The sequence below is a fragment of the Salvelinus alpinus genome, chromosome 19 (genome assembly GCF_045679555.1).
Source record: "Salvelinus alpinus chromosome 19, SLU_Salpinus.1, whole genome shotgun sequence".
In the NCBI taxonomy this organism is placed as follows: Eukaryota; Metazoa; Chordata; class Actinopteri; order Salmoniformes; family Salmonidae; genus Salvelinus; species Salvelinus alpinus.
The window spans coordinates 23,692,708-23,711,624 of NC_092104.1; the positions used below are offsets into that span (position 1 = coordinate 23,692,708).

Here is an 18,917-nt window from a genome sequence, read left to right on the forward strand (position 1 = left end):
TCCTCTATAGACCATAACCATATATCATTGGGGCACTTCTCTGCAGATGCATTAGCCAGATTATACATCACATCTCTCCAGGAGGAGGGAGGTAAAGGGAGTAGTGCAAGCCAGGGCAGTTAGACTGACTGTGGGAGTAAACAATGAAGGCGTGAATGCTTCCTCAATGCAGGTATTCCGGGAATAGGTAGGCTTTGGCTGAGAAAAACAACATAGAGAGATTATATGCTGACGGAGAGATCATTGGCACTAGAGTAGAATAGATCAAATGGAATAGACAAATAGACTACATATGGTGAGACCCATTGATAGGAAATAGGGTTTGTTGAAAGAGTACACATGTGCAATGGTTGTATGTTTATTCATAAGGGGTGAAATGTTAAAACCAAATATCTGTGCACACAATTTCACTAACTATTACTACATCATAATACACAGTCCTGATCACCATTTGATACAGAACTATAAAATACTTATATTGGAAAGGCGACAAACCTACTCAATGCAATGATTCTGTTCTCTTCTAGACCTACTTACCGCCGTCTAGTGTCATTTATGGTTTGAATTAGTCTAGCAATTCTTTCATAGGTTACCAACATGTTTTTTTATGACGGAAATAGGGAAAATATTTCAATATCCAAACCTAAACCCAATTACAATGATAAGGTTTTGGCCTAAACCAGGGACCTTTATCTTTTCTAAATAGACTTTAAAAATAAATAATAATCGATTTCTTTAATATAGTGCTTTCATTACAAGTAGAATCTCAAAGTTGCTTCAAAAACAAAATAAACAAAAAACAATTTAACAAAACAAATGTAGGAATATGGCAGTTCTTGGGTGATGGTCTTGCACAGCTTTAGATGATAAGCAGTTGAGAAAGGTACTATCTTGAGAGAGAAAGCGGCAGTACACATCAGCAGCGGTCCAGAAAAGCCGATGCAAGCCTCTGCATCTCCGCAAGTCCACTTCCCTCTAGAAACTGGGGCAGGGTGCCAAAAAGCAGATGCTCTTTATCTGGTATTGCTGCATCATTCAAATCACAATTAGCAAGATAGCTAGCTAGCCAAGCCAAATATAAACAGACTTGTCACAATCACACAAGCATTTCGCTACACCGCAATAACATCTGCGGTGTAAAATGCAAATTAATTACTTAAAAATCATACAATGTGATTTTCTGGATTTTTGTTTTAGATTCCGTCTCTCACAGTTGAAGTGTACCTATGATAAAATGTACAGACCTCTACATGCTTTGTAAGTAGGAAAACCTGCAAAATCGGCAGTGTATCAAATACTTGTTCTCCCCACTGTATATACTGTACTCTATACCACCTACTGCATCTTGCCATCTTGATGTAATGTATCACTAGACACTTTAAACAATGCCACTTTTATATGTTTACATACCCTACATTACTCATCTCATATGTATATACTGTACTCGATACCATCTACTGCATCTTGCCTATGCTGTTCTGTACCATCACTCATTCATATATTTTTATGTACATATTTTTCATTCCTTTACACTTGTGTGTATAAGGTAGTTGTTGTGAAATTGTTAGGTTAGATTACTCGTTGGTTATTTCTGCATTGTCGGAACTAGAAGCACAAGCATTTCGCTACACTTGCATTAACATCTGCTAATGTATGTGACAAATTAATTTTGATTTGCTCTGGAATATGGTGCCATTTGGGGACACAATTTGGTCAAATATTTTTAATTAGAGAGAGGACTCTGCACCGCAGGTGGGTCACCCACTCTGGAGATAAAACACCAGAGAAAATATTTAATGGTAGAAATGTCCCCTCAAAAAGTTTTTCGGCACCTCGGTAACACTCCCCCAGTTTGTCATCTTCTAAACCACCCGATTAGTCACCAATCACCCCATTAAAAGGTGGAAACAATGGTGTGATTGGTAAGATGTTTCCACCTTTTAATGGGGTGATTGGTGGCTAATCGGGTGTCTAAACACAAAATGTGGTATTGGCGGAGCTACCTCAATGGGGCGGAGTCGAGTGTCGATTCAACATGGTAATGCACACTGTCGTTACGTAAACCCTTCGGCGCACATTTTCAAATCTGATCAGGAACAAAAGTGCATTCCTACAAAGCAAAACACGCTTTGTTTTCATTTTAATGTAGCTATCTATAAAGAAACAGTTCACTGTTCCAGAAGCTTTGGAAATAATCGAGGTAATGTACGAATTCAATCTAGTTACAGCTTTTGTTTTCATACAGCAACGTTAGCTAGCATAAACAAAATCTGGGTATGGCAAATAAACACATTTTAGTTAACATCCTTGTTGGGTATTGCAAATTAGCAAATTTTAGTTAGCATCCTTGTTATTTACGAAGTTTTTGGAACAGATTCCTGTTGGAACGTTACACAAATTATACCCACACCAACCTTAACTAACTTTAGCTAACTTAACTAGTTTATTGATATCAGATATAGCAAGTTATCTATCTAATTCAGTTATGTTTTTAGCTAGCTAAAAAGTTGGCTAACTAGGTAACGTTAACGATAGTATCACAGCTACCAACAATCACAAACGATACCTTCCTGTATTTAGGCTGACTAGGTTTAGCTTTGCCAGCCCAAATGCTAACTAAAATTACATTGTTTACAGGTGGCCAACAACAAAAACGTTGTTAATTTAGGATTGCTTTAAAAAAAAATCAAGCTGCCTTTGCTTTCGTAACGTTAGATAGCTAGGCTCCTATGATGAAATATCCAACAGCTAACGTTACTGTACCGACAGTATAACTCATTTTAATAAATGCAACTTCAGGGAGCAGAGAGGAATAAAGAACTTAATGTGCATCTCTGTGTCCCTCTCCCCCCAGGCAGTCACGATGAGCTCATCGTCCTCACCCCTTTCCCGGGTGCGTCAGTGGGCCTCACCGTCCCTGAAGCACAGGGGCGCCTCTCCTGCCGCGAGCAGCACCCCGCTCTTCGCATCTTTCGAGGGAAACGATGATGAGCTAGAGCGGCGTCAGAGGCGCAGATCCCGGGTCATTGACTTGCAAGCTGCCGCTGACTCCTCATTTAATGAATCTACCTCTCATAGGTAGGACAAGCCCTCTCTCTGCCAGTAATCTCCTTTAGTACTACATCTTGACAGGTGTTCTATTGATTTAGACCTTTGTAAGAGACAATCCTTGTGTTTGTGTTCAGCACCACGGGGACCCCTGCTGCTGTGCCCATACTGTCAAATGCACAGATCTCAGAGCATTACTCCACCTGCATCAAGCTCTCCACTGAAAATGTAAGCAGCACGTGCATGCATATACTGCCGTTAACAGACACTTTTCTAAGAGGGGCAGAATACATCCCAAGGAAATGTTGATGTGATGTTCTCGCTCCTAGTCATTTCTTATGGCGTCATATGTTTCCTTCAGAAAGTATTCATACCCCTTGACTTATTCCACATTTTGTTACAGCCTGAATTCAAAATAAATAACATTAAAAAAATTCTCACCTATTTACACACTCATAATGACAAAGTGGAAATGTGTTTTTTTCATGACAGCCCTCAGTACAAGTTACAATCACATTTGGCAGCAATTTTAGCTGTGTGTCTTTCTGGAAGAGTCTATAAGAACTTAGCAAACCTGGATTGTACAACATTTTCACCTTATTATTTTTCAGCTCTGTTCCTTTATGGTTGTGCTTAGTGCTTCTGTTTATTTGTATCCTAAAAAGCTCCCTAGTCCTTGCCAATGACAAGCATAGCCATAACATGATACAGCCTTGGAAAAAATGAAGAGTGCTACTCAGTGATATGTTGTGTTCAATGTGCCCCAAACATAACGCTTTATATTCAGGACATAAAGGTAATTTCTTTGCCAAATATTTTGCAGTTGTACTTTGGTACCTTATTGCAAACAGGATGCATGTTTTGGAATATTATTCTGTGCAGGCATCCTTCTTTTCACTTTGTCAATTAGGTTAGTGTTTGTGGAGTAACTACAATGTTGTTGATCTATCCTCAGTTTTGTCCTATCACAGCCATTAAACTGTAACTGTTTTAAACTCACATTTGGGCTCATGGTGAAATCCCTGAGCGGTTTCCTTCCTCTTCGGGAACTGAGTTAGGAAGGACTTCTGTATCTTTGTAGTGATTGGGTGTATTGATACAAAGTGTAATTAATAACTTCACCGTGCTCGAAGGAATATTCAATGTCTGCTTTATTTTTTATTTTTACCCATCTACCAATAGATGCCCTTCTTTGCAAGGCATTGGAAAAACTCCCTGGTTTTGTGGTTGAATCTATGTTTGAAATTCACTGCTTGGTTGAAGGACCTTACAGTTATCTGTATGTGTGGGGTACAGAGATTGAGGTAGTCATTCAAAAATCATGTTAAACACTATTGCACACAGTGAGTCCATGCAACTTATTATGTGACTGGTTAAGCAAATTATTACTCCTGAACTTCTTTGGGCTTGCCATAACAAAGCGGTTGAATGCTTATTGACTCAAGACATTTCAGATGTAATTTTTGTTATTAATTTGCAAAAATAAAAACATAATTCCACCTTGACATTATGTGGTATTGTCTGTAGGCAGGCCAGTGACACACAATCTCAATTTAATCCATTTTAAATTCAGGCTATAACAGAACAAAATGTGGGAAAAGTCAAGGGGTGTGAATACTTTCTGAAGGCACTGTATCTCCAACCATGCAGGTTATTGGAAACTGGCGTCTCAGATTCACAAAACTTTGTCCTATTTTTGTAGAAAATTACCACCAAAAATGCCTTTGGTCTCCACCTGATTGACTACATGGCTGACATCCTCAAACAGAAGGATTCTGAGCTCACAAATTTCAAGGTATGGCTTGATACATTAATTATTCCTTTATTGTAGTTTCTGTTTCTTATGTCTCTTTAAATTTACTCATCACAAAACTCTTCAGATTTGTGCTACTATTGAGGAGATTAAAGCATAATCTACTAATGAAGAAATAAGATTGTAGCGCAACCACTTAAGATATACATTGTTTGTTTTTATAGGCATATTCCAAACTAATGGATTATATTGATGACAGACTGTTCATTTCACTTTATGGGCCTAGCGTCTGTTGGCTGTATGAGATAATGTGTTTTTCTCTGTCCTTGCCAAGGTGGCAGCGGGTACCTTGGACGCAAGCACCAAGATTTACGCAGTCCGAGTGGATGCTGTCCATGCTGATGCATACAGAGTACTGGGAGGACTGGGTGCTGAGACCAAGCCCGGGGAAGGTGAGAGCCTCTTAACTATAACATCCATACACTGTCTGTGTGTCCCAAATGGCAAACTATTCCCTTTATAGTGCACTACGTTTGACCATGGTCCACAGCGTAGTGCACTATATAGGGAATATGGTGCCATACTGTGACTTGCTCTGTCGTAAAAATAATAATAATTGTTGTCAATAAAAGATCAGGCTCTGACCTTTTCCTATGCGTATAGAGCATGGAGCAGGAGATGGGGGAGAGATGGAGGAGGGTGCTGCAAGAGAGCTGGCTGCCAAGCAGGTGGTGAAGAAGAAGAGGCCTCCCAAAAAGACCGTGGAGCAGAACCTGAGCAACATCAACAGCTCTGAGTCAGAGAGGAAGTTTGAGGTAAGTGATGGTTTTCCTGCTCCAGGAATAGCCTGAGGTAAAGGACCAGGCAATGCCTGTGAGGTTTGATGTGGAGTTACCTGGACATTTTTGAGACACATAGCCAAACTCGGAATATAAATGGAATTGGTGCGGAAAGCCTTTTGTAATTCTGCCACCTAAGAATAGCGGAATGACTGGCTCAAATAGCCACCCAATCAGCCTCCTACCAAGCCTTAGTAAAGTTTAGATTTTTTTTTAGGACCGGATACAATGCTATTTTACAGTAAACAAATTGACAAGACTTTCAGCATGCTTATAGGGAAGGACATTCAACAAGCACAGCACTTACACAAATGATTGATGATTGGCTGAGAGAAATTAATGATAAATATTGTGGGGGCTGCTTTGTTAGACTTCAGTGGGCTTTTGACATTATTGATCATAGTCTGCTACTGGAAAAACGTATGTGTTATAGCTTTGCACCCCCTGCGATATTGTGGATAAACAGTTATCCGGCTAACAGAACATAGAGAGTGTTCTTTAACGGAAGCCTCACCAACATAATCCAGGTAGCATCAGGAATTCCCCAGGGCAGCTGTCTAGGCCCCTTACTTTTTTCAATCTTTACTAATGACATGCCACTGGAAATTGAGCACGTTGAGGTGACTAAACTGCTTGGAGTAACCCTGGATTGTAAACTGTCATGGTTAAAACATATTGATACAACAGTAGCTAATATGGGGAGAAGTCTGTCCATAATAAAGCACTGCTCTACCTTAACAGCACTATAAACAAGGCAGGTCCTACAGGCCCTAGTTTTGTCGCACCTGGACTACTGTTCAGTCGTGTGGTCAGGTGCCACAAAGAGGGAGTTAGAAAAATTGCAATTGGCTCAGAACAGGGCAGCATGGCTGGCCCTTGGATGTACACAGAGAGCAAACATGAATCTCTCCTGGCTCAAAATGGAGGAGAGATTGACTTAATCACTAATTGTATTTATGGGAGGTATTGACATGTTGAAAGCACAGAGCTCTCTGTCTAAACGACTAGCACACAGCTCAGACACCCATGCATACCCCACAAGACGTGCCACCAGAGGTCTCTTCACTGTCCAAGTCCAGAACAGACTATGGGAGGCGCACAGTACTACATAGAGCCATGGCTACATGGAATTCTATTCCACATCAGGTAACTGATGCAAGCAGTAGAATCAGATTTTTTTTTTTAACAGATAAAAATACACCTTATGGAACAGCGGGGACTGTGAAGCAACACAAACATAGGCACAGACACATGCATACACACACAATAACATACTCATTATACACACAAGTACACATGGATTTTGTGTTGTAGATATGTGGTAGTGGAGTGGGGGCCTGAGGGCACACACCAGGTGTGTTGTGAGCTGCTGTCTGAAAGATGACTGGGAATATGGCTGAATATAAACAGTGTAGTTATTCCCTCCGCAAGGCAATCAAACAACCGACATGTTGGTATAGGGAAAAAGTGGAGTCGCAATTCAACGGCTCAGACACGAGACATATGTGGCAGGGTCTACAGGCAGTTACGGACTACAAAAAGAAAACCAGCTACGTCACGGACACCGTCTTGCTTCCAGACAAACGAAACACCTTCTTTGGCCGCGTTGAGGATAATACAGTGCCACCGACGCGGCCCGCTACCAAGGACTGCGGGCCTCTCCTTCTCCGTGGCTCACAATAGACATTTTAACATGTTAACCCTCACAAGGCTGCTGGCCCAGACAGCATCCCTAGCTGCGTCCTCAGAGCAAGCCAGACCAGCTGGCTAGTGTTCTTACGGACATATTCAATCGCTCCCTATCCCAGTCTGCTGTCCCCACATGCTTCAAGATGGCCACCGTTGTTCCTGTACCCAGGAAAGCAAAGATAATTGAACTAAATGACTATCGTAGCACTCACTTCTGTCATCATGAAGTGCTTTGAGAGACTAGTCAAGGATCACCTCCACCTTACCTGTGTGGCCATGCACGCCTCCAACTCAATCATCAATTTTGCAGACGACACAACAGTAGTGGGCTTGATTACCAACAACGACGAGACAGCCAACAGGGAGGAGGTGAGGGCACTCGGAGTGTGGTGTCAGGAAAACAACCTCTCACTCAACGTCAACAAAACAAAGGAGATGATCGTGGACTTCAGGAAACAGCAGAGGGAGCACCCCTCTATCCACATCGACGTGACAGCAGTGGAGAAGGTGGAAAGTTTTAAGCTCCTCGGCGTGCACATCACAGACTAACTGAAATGGTCCACCCACACAGACTGTGTGGTGAAGAAGGCGCAACAGTGCCTCTTCAACCTCCGGAGGCTGAATACATTTTGCTTGTCACCTAAAACCCTGGCAAACTTTTAATGATGGGCAATTGAGAGCATCCTGTCAGGCTGTATCCCCGCCTGGTACGGCAACTGCACCGCCCTCAACCGCAAGGCTCTCCAGAGGGTGGTGCGGTCTGCACAACGCATCACCGGGGGCAAACTACATTCCCACCAGGACACCTAAAGCACCGATGTCACAGGAAGGCCAAAAAGATCATCAAGGACAACAACAACCCGAGCCACTGCCTGTTCACCACGCTACCATCCAGAAGGCGATGTCAGTACAGGTGCATCAAAGCTGGGACCGAGAGACTGAAAAACGGTTATCTCAAGGCCATCAGACTGCTAAACAGCCATCACTAACACAGAGCGGCTGCTGCCTACATACAGACTCAAATCACTAGTCACTTTAAATAATGCCACTTTAATAATGTTAACATTATCTTACATAAGTCAACTCGTGTATATACTGCATCTTATACAATCTATTGCATCTTGCCTATGCCGCTCGGTCATCGCTCATCCGTATACAGTGGGGAGAAGAAGTATTTGATACACTGCCGATTTTGCAGGTTTTCCTACTTACAAAGCATGTAGAAGTCTGTAATTTTTTTATCATAGGTACACTTCAACTGTGAGAGACGGAATCTAAAACAAAAATCCAGAAAATCATATTGTATGATTTTTAAGTAATTCATTTGCATTTTATTGCGTGACATAAGTATTTGCTACATCAGAAAAGCAGAACTTAATATTTGGTACAGAAACCTTTGTTTGCAATTACAGAGATCATATGTTTCCTGTAGTTCTTGACCAGGTTTGCACACACTGCAGCAGGGATTTTGGCCCACTCCTCCATACAGACCTTCCCCAGATCCTTCAGGTTTCGGGGCTGTCGCTGGGCAATACTGACTTTCAGCTCCCTCCAAAGATTTTCTATTGGGTTCAGGTCTGGAGACTGGCTAGGCCACTCCAGGACCTTGAGATGCTTCTTACGGAGCCACTCCTTAGTTGCCCTGGCTGTGTGTTTCGGGTCGTTGTCATGCTGGAAGTCCCAGCCACGACCCATCTTCAATGCTCTTACTGAGGGAAGGAGGTTGTTGGCCAAGATTTCGCGATACATGGCCCCATCCATCCTCCCCTCAATACGGTGCAGTCGTTCTGTTCCCTTTACAGAAAAGCATCCCAAAGAATGATGTTTCCACCTCAATGCTTCACAGTTGGGATGGTGTTCTTGGGGTTGTACTCATCCTTCTTCTCCCTCCAAACACGGCGAGTGGAGTTTAGACCAAAAAGCTCTATTTTTGTCTCATCAGACCACATGACCTTCTCCTATTCCTCCTCTGGATCATCCAGATGGTCATTGGCAAACTTCAGACGGGCCTGGACATGCGCTGGCTTGAGCAGGGGGACCTTGCGTGCGCTGCAGGATTTTAATCCATGACGGCGTAGTGTGTTACTAATGGTTTTCTTTGAGACTGTGGTCCCAGCTCTCTTCAGGTCATTGACCAGGTCCTGCCGTGTAGTTCTGGGCTGATCCCTCACCTTCCTCATGATCATTGATGCCCCACGAGGTGAGATCTTGCATGGAGCCCCAGACCGAGGGTGATTGACCGTCATCTTGAACTTCTTCCATTTTCTAATAATTGCGCCAACAGTTGTTGCCTTCTCACCAAGCTGCTTGCCTATTTTCCTGTAGCCCATCCCAGCCTTGTGCAGGTCTACAATTTTACCCCTGATGTCCTTACACAGCTCTCTGGTCTTGGCCATTGTGGAGAGGTTGGAGTCTGTTTGAGTGTGTGGACAGGTGTCTTTTATACAGGTAACGAGTTCAAACAGGTGCAGTTACTACAGGTAATGAGTGGAGAACAGGGGGGCTTCTTAAAGAAAAACTAACAGGTCTGTGAGAGCTGGAATTCTTACTGGTTGGTAGGTGATCAAATACTTATGTCATGCAATAAAATGCAAATTAATTACTTAAAAATCATACAATGTGATTTTCTGGATTTTTGAAGTTGAAGTGTACCTATGATAAAAATTACAGACCTCTACATGCTTTGTAAGTAGGAAAACCTGTAAAATCGGCAGTGTATCAAATACTTCTTCTCCCCACTGTATTTATATGTACATATTCTTATTCCATCCCTTTAGATTTATGTGTATTAGGTAGTTGTTGTTTAATTGTTAGATTACTTGTTAGATATTACTGCACTGTCGGAACTAGAAGCACAAGCATTTCGCTACACTCGCATTAACATCTGATAACCATGTGTATGTGACCAATGAAATTTGATTTGTGTAATCTGTTATGAATGTATTGTAATGTTATTAAAATTGTATAACTGCCTTTTGCCGGACCCCAGGAAGAGTAGCTGCTGCATTGGTAGCAGCTTATGGGGATCTATAATAAATACAAAGCCAGAGGACTTATGATATTTACTGAGAGTTTGGATCCAGACAGGATTGTGAAAGTTCCTACAAAGCTCACACATGGTAAGCTCACCAATATTCTCCTCATTATCATCCCACCCCTCCAACTCCAGGTGGACCCCATGTTCCAGCGCATGGCGTCGTCCTTCGATGAGAGCAGCACAGCAGGTGTCTTCCTGTCAGTGCTGTTCAGTGAAGACAGTCGCTGTGAGCTGCTCTTCCCCTCCCACATGACCCTGCTGCACTCCACTCACTCCTGCTCCCAGTCTCCTCCGCAGCACGTCCCTGCGCTGCCCTTCACAGGTAACATTGACCGGGTCACGTCAGCATCACACTTTGATCCGGGGACATATGTAGCAAGTACCTCAGAGTAGAAGTTTCTGATTTAGCAGTTTTGCCTTTTAGATCACAATGTATACGATTATGTGTACAATGGGAGCCTGATCCTAGAACAGCATTCCTACTCGGTGCTTAATTTGTCAATTGGGAGGTGCCTGATCAAAGTGAGCCTGAGAGAGGGGTGACCTGGGGGGCTCTGAGGTACCGGAACGCATAAAAAAATGCTTTCACCTTCATAATAAAGCATCGGATGCATTATCGCTTTTGCATACTGGCATAGCGCAGTAGAGGCGATTTGCAGAAGTTGCGCACATGGGGGACCATTTTGTAGCCTGGGATCCGAGAAAAATTTGGTCTTTCATAAACTCGGTTCATGCAATTCTATATCATTTTAGATGACTCGCGACTTTAGCAGAATATTTAATACCCAACAAGTTATCGGAATTTCTAGATACTTTGACACTGACAAACTAAGAATCTGACATCAATAAAAATGACCTTGTCTTGAATCCATCAATAGCCTAGGCCTAGGTGTGTGGAGACACACATATTGTACAATATGAAAAGGAAATTAGTCTTAAAAAGCTTTCCAGTTTCACTGACTCACCCAATGATGTGCAGCTCACTCACCGGTGATGGTTGATGTGCTCGTGCCAAAGCTTTTCTCTCTCGTTTTACTTTGTAAAACAACGAAGTTCACTCAATAGGTCTATTTGGAAGTTGATAGTTGACTTGGTAGACATATATTAGTCTTTTCAGCAGGATTCATTTGCTTTACAACCTGTGTTTTCCTGAGATTGTATTTGAAGTTATTGCTAAAGGCCTGTTTTGGCTGCATGCTGTTCACTTACAGATTTACTGCTCGTTCCAGACTGTAGGCATCAAATCACATTTTATTGGTCACATGCGCCGAAAACAACAGGTGTAGACTTTACAGTGAAATGCTTACTTACAAGCCCCTAACCAACAATGCAAAAGTTAAAAAGTAAGACAAATATATTTTTTAAATAAAAAGGAAATAGTAACAACAAAAAGACTATGTACAAGGAGTACCTGTACCGAGTCAATGTGCAGGGGTACGAGGTAGTTGAGGTAATACAGTATGTACATGTGGGTAGAGGTAAAAGTGACTAGGCAATCAGGATATATAATCAACAGAGTAGCAGCAGTGTATGTGAAAGTGTGCGTGGCATCAGTATGCATATGAGCGTGTGTGGGTAGAGTCTAGTGAGTGTGCATAGAGGCGGTGCAAAACAATTAAGATTAATAAATTAAAGGGGGTCAATGTAAATTGTCCGGATAGCCATTTGATGAACTGTTCAGCAGTCTTTTGGCTTGCGTTGTGATTGGGCTACACACAATCCACAGCTAGGCTATTAAAAAAGAAATAAGTTATTGATCCTCTATGGCTAAATTATAGGCCTACTCCTTATTTCTGAACGGACGGCAATAATTCTTTAACTTTGGTAAATACATGAACATTTATCAGGGGTGCTGCGGCACCTCCAGCACAATTCTTGCGGCTATGGTTCTATACGGAAATAAATAATGTAGTGTAAGATACAGGCGTGTTTCTTTCTCTCACCACAGCAATGGCCACGTGCGTTGGTCTATATAGGCTACAATGTTGCGCAAAAACCCGGGCCGGCCCACACAAATCAATTCTTTGAATATCAGGCATGTTTTCACATCACATATGTTAGGGGGCAGAAGAAATCTAGTAGAGTAAACTTTCATTTTTACATTGAAAACAGTGAAAATAATTTTTCATACCATGACAGGTACTGAATCCTGGCAAATAGCTTCCGAAACGAAACGGTGAAGTGCCGGATCCTGTTGCAGCAGAATCCAGATTAAATTAAGCACTGCTCCTACTCTGAGACACATGAATACATATGACCCCTGGGCTGTTTTTGCTGTAGTCTGGCATAGTATCTCTGGATTTTCTCAGAGCCTATAGCTGGTTGTGTTGATTGTTGAGTGATGCTGTAAGGCAGTGTTTCTCAATCCTGGTCCTGGGGACCCAAAACGGTTCACATTTTTGTTTTGCACTACACTCCTGATTCCACTAATCTAAGGTATGATGATGAGTCTGTTAGTGGAATCGGGTATGTAGTGCGAGGACAAAACAAAAATGTGCACCCCCCCCCAGAACCAGGATTAAGAAACACTGCTGTAAATGATTGGCAGTTGGCCTACATATTCCGATTTAATGGTATCATTCATGAAATGATTGTGTGACTGGACAGGTGGTCTCCAGCAGACCCAGGAGAAGAGCTCCATCTGCCCCTCCCTGGCAGATTTCTCTTTCACCAGCTGGAACCCTGACCAGGTGAGAGCAACATACACTGGCAATATACACAGCCTGCATCCCAAATGGCACCCTATTTCCTATATAGTGCACTACTTTTGACCAGGAATCTATGGGCCCTGGTCAAATATAGTGCATGATATAGGGTGCCATTTGGGAAGCACACGTCTTTATTTTTGTTTGGAAATGATACAGATTGGAGGTATTGTGTTGATACAGCAGTCATATAGCCCTACAGTCTCTATATAAATCGTTCTTCTATTACAGACCATGAACCAGATGCTGGAGAAGATGAAGCAGGGGGATCACATGTTTGACCGGAACGCGGAGCCGGAGCCGGATGAGGAGGAGTGTCAGGATTTTGGGGATGATTTTGATGGAGACTATGAGGAGGGTCAGGGGGACTATGGTGGAGAGGGCTCCAAGGAACACAAGGATGGATGTAAGGCTGGAGGGCCGGGGAGAGGAAGGTGAGTGTACTGAGGGTGTTTGTTACAGGGTGGTAACAACCTGGGGGCGTTTGTTGGTACTCTGCTTGTTTATACCCGTAGAGCAGTGGTTCCCAAACACTTTATAGTCCCGTACCCCTTCAAACATTCAACCTCCAGCTGTGTACCCCCTGTAGCACTAGGGTCAGCCCATTCTCAAATGTTGTTTTTTGCCATCATTGTAAGCCTACCATACACACACTATACTATACGATACATTTATTAAACATAAGAATGCGTGTGAGTTTTGGTCACAACCTGGCTCGTGGGAAGTGACAAAGAGCTCTTATAGAACCAGGGCACAAATAATTATATAATAATAATAATCAATAATTTTGCTCTTTATTTAGCCATCTTGCATATAAAAACATTTGTTCATCAAAATTGGTGAATAACTCACCACAGGTTAGTGAAGGGTGTGCTTGAAAGGAAGCACATAACTCTGCAATGTTGAATTGGAGAGAGTCTCACTCTTAAATAATTTTCCACACGCAGTCTGCCTGTATTTAGTTTTCATGCTTTTGAGGGCCGAGCATCCACTCTCACATAGGTGCGTGGTTGCAAAGGGCATCGGTGTCTTAACCGCGCGATTTGCTAAGGCAGGATACTCTGAGCGCAGCCCTATCCAGAAATCTGCAGTGGCTTCTGATTTAAATTCAATTTTCACAGAACAGCTTGCTGCAATTTCAATGAGGCTCTTGTTCAGATATCTGTAAGTGGACTGGAGGCAGGGCATGAAAAGCATAACGAATCCAGTTGTTTGTGTCGTCTATTCCGGGAAAGTACCTGCGTAATTGCGCACCCAGCTCACTCAGGTGCTTCGCTATGTCACATTTGACATTGTCCGTAAGCTTGAGTTCATTTGCACACAAAAAAAATCATACAATGACGGAAAGACCTGTGTGTTGTCCTTGTTAATGCAGACAGAGAAGAGCTCCAACTTCTTAATCATAGCCTCAATTTTGTCCTGCACATTGAATATAGTTGCGGAGAGTCCCTGTAATCCTAGATTCAGATCATTCAGGTGAGAAAAAACATCACCCAGATAGGCCAGTCATGTGATTAACTCGTCATCATGCAAGCAGTCAGACAAGTGAAAATTATGGTCAGTAAAGAGAACTTTAAGCTCGTCTCTCAATTCTTAAAAAACGGGTCAATAATTTGCCCCTTGATAACCAACGCACTTCTGTATGTTGTAAAAACATTACATGGTCGCTGCCCATATCATTGCATAATGCAGAAAATACACAAGTTCAGGGGCCTTGCTTTAACAAAGTTAGTCATTTTCACTGTAGTGTCCGAAAGGTCTTTCAAGCTGTCAGGCATTTCCTTGGCAGCAAGAGCCTCTTGGTGGATACTGCAGTGTACCCAAGTGACATCAGGAGCAACTGCTTGCACGCATGTTACCACTCCACTATGTATGCCTGTCATGGCTTTTGCACCATCAGTACAGATGCCAACACATCTTGATCACAAGTCCATTTGATGTCACAAAGCTGTCCAGTAATTTAAAAATAACCTCTCCTATTGTCCTGGTTTGCAGAAGAGGATGTCTTCCTTAATTGACCCCCCATAAACGTAACGGACATATACTAGGAGCTGTGCCAAGCCCGCCACGTCTGTTGACTCATCCAGCTGTAACGCATAGAATTCACTGGCTTGTATGCGAAGCAGTAATTGTTTCACGACACATCAGTAACATGGATGGAGATGTTTTGAAACAGTGTTGTTTGATGAAGGCATTGTCTGTATAGTTTTATTGGCCTTTTCTCCCAGCATTGTCCCAGCCATATCCACTGCAGCAGGAAGAATGAAGTCCTCCACAATAGTATGGGGCTTGCCTGTCCTTGCCACTCGGTAGCTCACCATATAAGATGCTTCTAGCCCCTTCTTATTAATGGTATCTGTTGCTTTTATACATGTCTTACTACTCGAAAGTCATCTTAATTCTCGCTCAAACTCCTGTGTTGTTTTTTTCAAATTGGCATGTTTTGTTTCTAAATATCTGCGCAAGAGTGAAGGTTTCACCCACGGGAGAGTAACGGTTAATGTGATTGAATGTACATTTTCTGACTAGGCTACCTGTATTTGATGTTATTTCGCTGAACCCTAGATGGTTTAATTTTATTTTTGGCAGTGAAATCATGCTACTCAAACGAGGGGGAAAAAAACCTCACCCAAATGTATAGCTCCTTTCGAAAATATAAATTGGCTGTTTGAAAATGTGAAGATTTTATGTGTGTGTGTGTATATATATATATATATATATATATATATATATATGTGTGTGTGTGTGTGTGTGTGTGTGTGTGTGTATATATATATACAGTGGGGAGAACAAGTATTTGATACACTGCCGATTTTGCAGGTTTTCCTACTTACAAAGCATGTAGAGGTCTGTCATTTTTATCATAGGTACACTTCAACTGTGAGAGACGGAATCTAAAACAAAAATCCAGAAAATCACATTGTATGATTTTTAAGTAATTAATTTGCATTTTATTGCATGACATAAGTATTTGATCACCTACCAACCAGTAAGAATTCCAGCTCTCACAGACCTGTTAGTTTTTCTTTAAGAAGCCCTCCTGTTCTCCACTCATTACCTGTATTAACTGCACCTGTTTGAACTTGTTACCTGTATAAAAGACACCTGTCCACACACTCAATCAAACAGACTCCAACCTCTCCACAATGGCCAAGACCAGAGAGCTGTATAAGGACATCAGGGATAAATTGTAGACCTGTACAAGGCTGGGATGGGCTACAGGACAATAGCCAAGCAGCTTGGTGAGAAGGCAACAACTGTTGGCACAATTATTAGAAAATGGAAGAAGTTCAAGATGACGGTCAATCACCCTCGGTCTGGGGCTCCATGCAAGATCTCACCTCGTGGTGCATCAATGATCATGAGGAATGTGAGGGATCAGCCCAGAACTACACGGCAGGACCTGGTCAATGACCTGAAGAGAGCTGGGACCACAGTCTCAAAGAAAACCATTAGTAACACACTACGCCGTCATGGATTAAAATCCTGCAGCGCACGCAAGGTCCCCCTGCTCAAGCCAGCGCATGTCCAGGCCCGTCTGAAGTTTGCCAATGACCATCTGGATGATCCAGAGGAGGAATGGGAGAAGGTCATGTGGTCTGATGAGACAAAAATAGAGCTTTTTGCTCTAAACTCCACTCGCCGTGTTTGGAGGAATAGAAGGATGAGTACAACCCCAAGAACACCATCCCAACCGTGAAGCATGGAGGTGGAAACATCATTCTTTGGGGATGCTTTTCTGCAAAGGGGACAGGACGACTGCACCGTATTGAAGGGAGGATGGATGGGGCCATGTATTGCGAGATCTTGACCAACAACCTCCTTCCCTCAGTAAGAGCATTGAAGATGGGTCGTGGCTGGGTCTTCCAGCATGACAACGACCCGAAACACACAGCCAGGGCAACTAAGGAGTGGCTCCGTAAGAAGCATCTCAAGGTCCTGGAGTGGCCTAGCCAGTCTCCAGACCTGAACCCAATAGAAAATCTTTGGAGGGAGCCGAAAGTCCGTATTGCCCAGCGACAGCCCCGAAACCTGAAGGATCTGGAGAAGGTCTGTATGGAGGAGTGGGCCAAAATCCCTGCTGCAGTGTGTGCAAACCTGGTCAAGAACTACAGGAAACGTATGATCTCTGTAATTGCAAACTAAGGTTTCTGTACCAAATATTCAGTTCTGCTTTTCTGATGTATCAAATACTTATGTCATGCAATAAAATGCAAATTAATTAATTAAAAATCATACAATGTGATTTTCTGGATTTTTGTTTTAGATTCCTTCTCTCACAGTTGAAGTGTACCTATGATAAAAATTACAGACCTCTACATGCTTTGTAAGTAGGAAAACCTGCAAAATTGTCAGTGTATCAAATACTTGTTCTCCCCACTGTATATATATATATATATATATATATATATATATATATATATATATATATATATACACACATCTTCACATTTTCAAACAGCCAATTTATATTTTGTGTATATATACACACACACGTGTGAATCACATTTTTATTTGGCGTACCCCAGACAGCATTATGCGTACCCCAGTTTGGGAATACCTGCCATAGAGGATCCCAGGGATGTTTCATGAGGAACGGTATCCCACAAGGAAACCGGTCCGGTAGCTTGAATTGACCTTGTTCTGTCTCTAGTTTTGTTGTTGTTGTGGTGTGTGTTGTTGTTGTGTGTACCATGATGTCCTGAGTTTTTCAAAACTGTTATGACGGTAACACACCCAAACCCATTAAATATCCTGTTTAGATGTCTGGATGAATGAAGGGAAACAATTTGACTCGACAGAAAAAGCTCTACTCTACTCCTTGACTTAGGTCCAGGCAGGCTTTAGAATTGGAGTTACTTATCCGAGCAAAAGTAATTGGATTAACTGAAGATGTGTTTATTAAATCCATATTTTTCTCAGTCTAGGTTTAAAAATGAAACTGATGTTTCTTTTTCATCTTGGGCAATAGTTACAGGGGAGATGGATGAGCCAATTAGACGATTAGGTGGCCATGATGGTATGAGGGCCAGATTGGGGATTTAGCAAGGACACCGGGGTTAACACCCCTACTTGTACAATAAATGCCGTGGGATCTTTAGTGACCACAGTCAGGACACTCATTTAACGTCCCATCTGAAAGACGGTACCATACACAGGGCAATGTCCCCAATCACTGCACAGGGGGATTGGCTTTTATTTATTTTTATCAGAGGAAAGAGTGCCTCCTACTGGCCCTCCAACACCACTTCCAGCAGCATCTGGTCTCACATACAGGGACCGACCAGAACCAACCCTGCTTAGCTTCAGAGGCAAGCCAGCAGTGGGATGCAGGGTGGTATGCTGCTGGCCATGTATTTTAATGTCATTCTGTTGTGTGGCTGACTGTCCACAGGGATGTGATTCCCATTGGAGAGGGAGACATAGCCACCATGTGTCTGCAGCTGTCCAACCAGCCCAGAGAGTACTCATACTTCAGCCCTAGGACCATGGCTACCTGGGCAGGTCCTGGCTACTGGCGCTTCAAACCTCTGCACAAGAGTGAGTGGTGGTTGTATGCACAAAGCCATGTTTTATATGTATTTTATCTGTGTTTGGGAGAATTCCTTAACAGCATTGTCCACTAAATATCACCTGTTCATTCCTCTGTCTCGCTTGTGTGTGTGTGTAGAGGACAACATGCCTGAGAAGGAGGGTCGCAAGAGGAAGCCTAAGAAGGCCTTTGAAATCGATTTTAACGACCATGTCAACTTTGAAACCTACTTCCGCACCACTAGAGTAAGCCCTTGGTAACCCCTCCAGTTCTCTGATTATTGTTTGAGCTGCACCCAAGAGCATTAACCGGA

The 18,917-nt window shown here is 42.6% G+C and overlaps 1 protein-coding gene across 8 annotated transcripts in view; it reads left to right on the plus strand.

The window, feature by feature from the left end:
• Positions 1-18,917, plus strand: part of LOC139545161 (vesicle-associated membrane protein 8-like) — a 42,854-nt gene that overhangs the window by 9,142 nt on the left and 14,795 nt on the right. For 5 of the 8 annotated variants that reach the window (XM_071352612.1, XM_071352614.1, XM_071352618.1 and 2 more), the window contains exons 1-11: positions 2,015-2,200; positions 2,855-3,078; positions 3,186-3,276; positions 4,751-4,843; positions 5,136-5,253; positions 5,465-5,616; positions 10,499-10,688; positions 12,974-13,056; positions 13,303-13,505; positions 18,467-18,612; positions 18,743-18,849. In XM_071352612.1, coding sequence (XP_071208713.1) covers positions 2,864-3,078; positions 3,186-3,276; positions 4,751-4,843; positions 5,136-5,253; positions 5,465-5,616; positions 10,499-10,688; positions 12,974-13,056; positions 13,303-13,505; positions 18,467-18,612; positions 18,743-18,849 — 1,398 coding nt within the window. In that variant the 5' untranslated portion in view covers positions 2,015-2,200; positions 2,855-2,863. Of the gene's footprint in view, positions 1-2,014; positions 2,201-2,854; positions 3,079-3,185; positions 3,277-4,750; positions 4,844-5,135; positions 5,254-5,464; positions 5,617-10,498; positions 10,689-12,973; positions 13,057-13,302; positions 13,506-18,466; positions 18,613-18,742; positions 18,850-18,917 lie in introns of those variants that run through there. The other 3 variants (XM_071352615.1, XM_071352620.1, XM_071352613.1) reach the window with 2 other exon arrangements.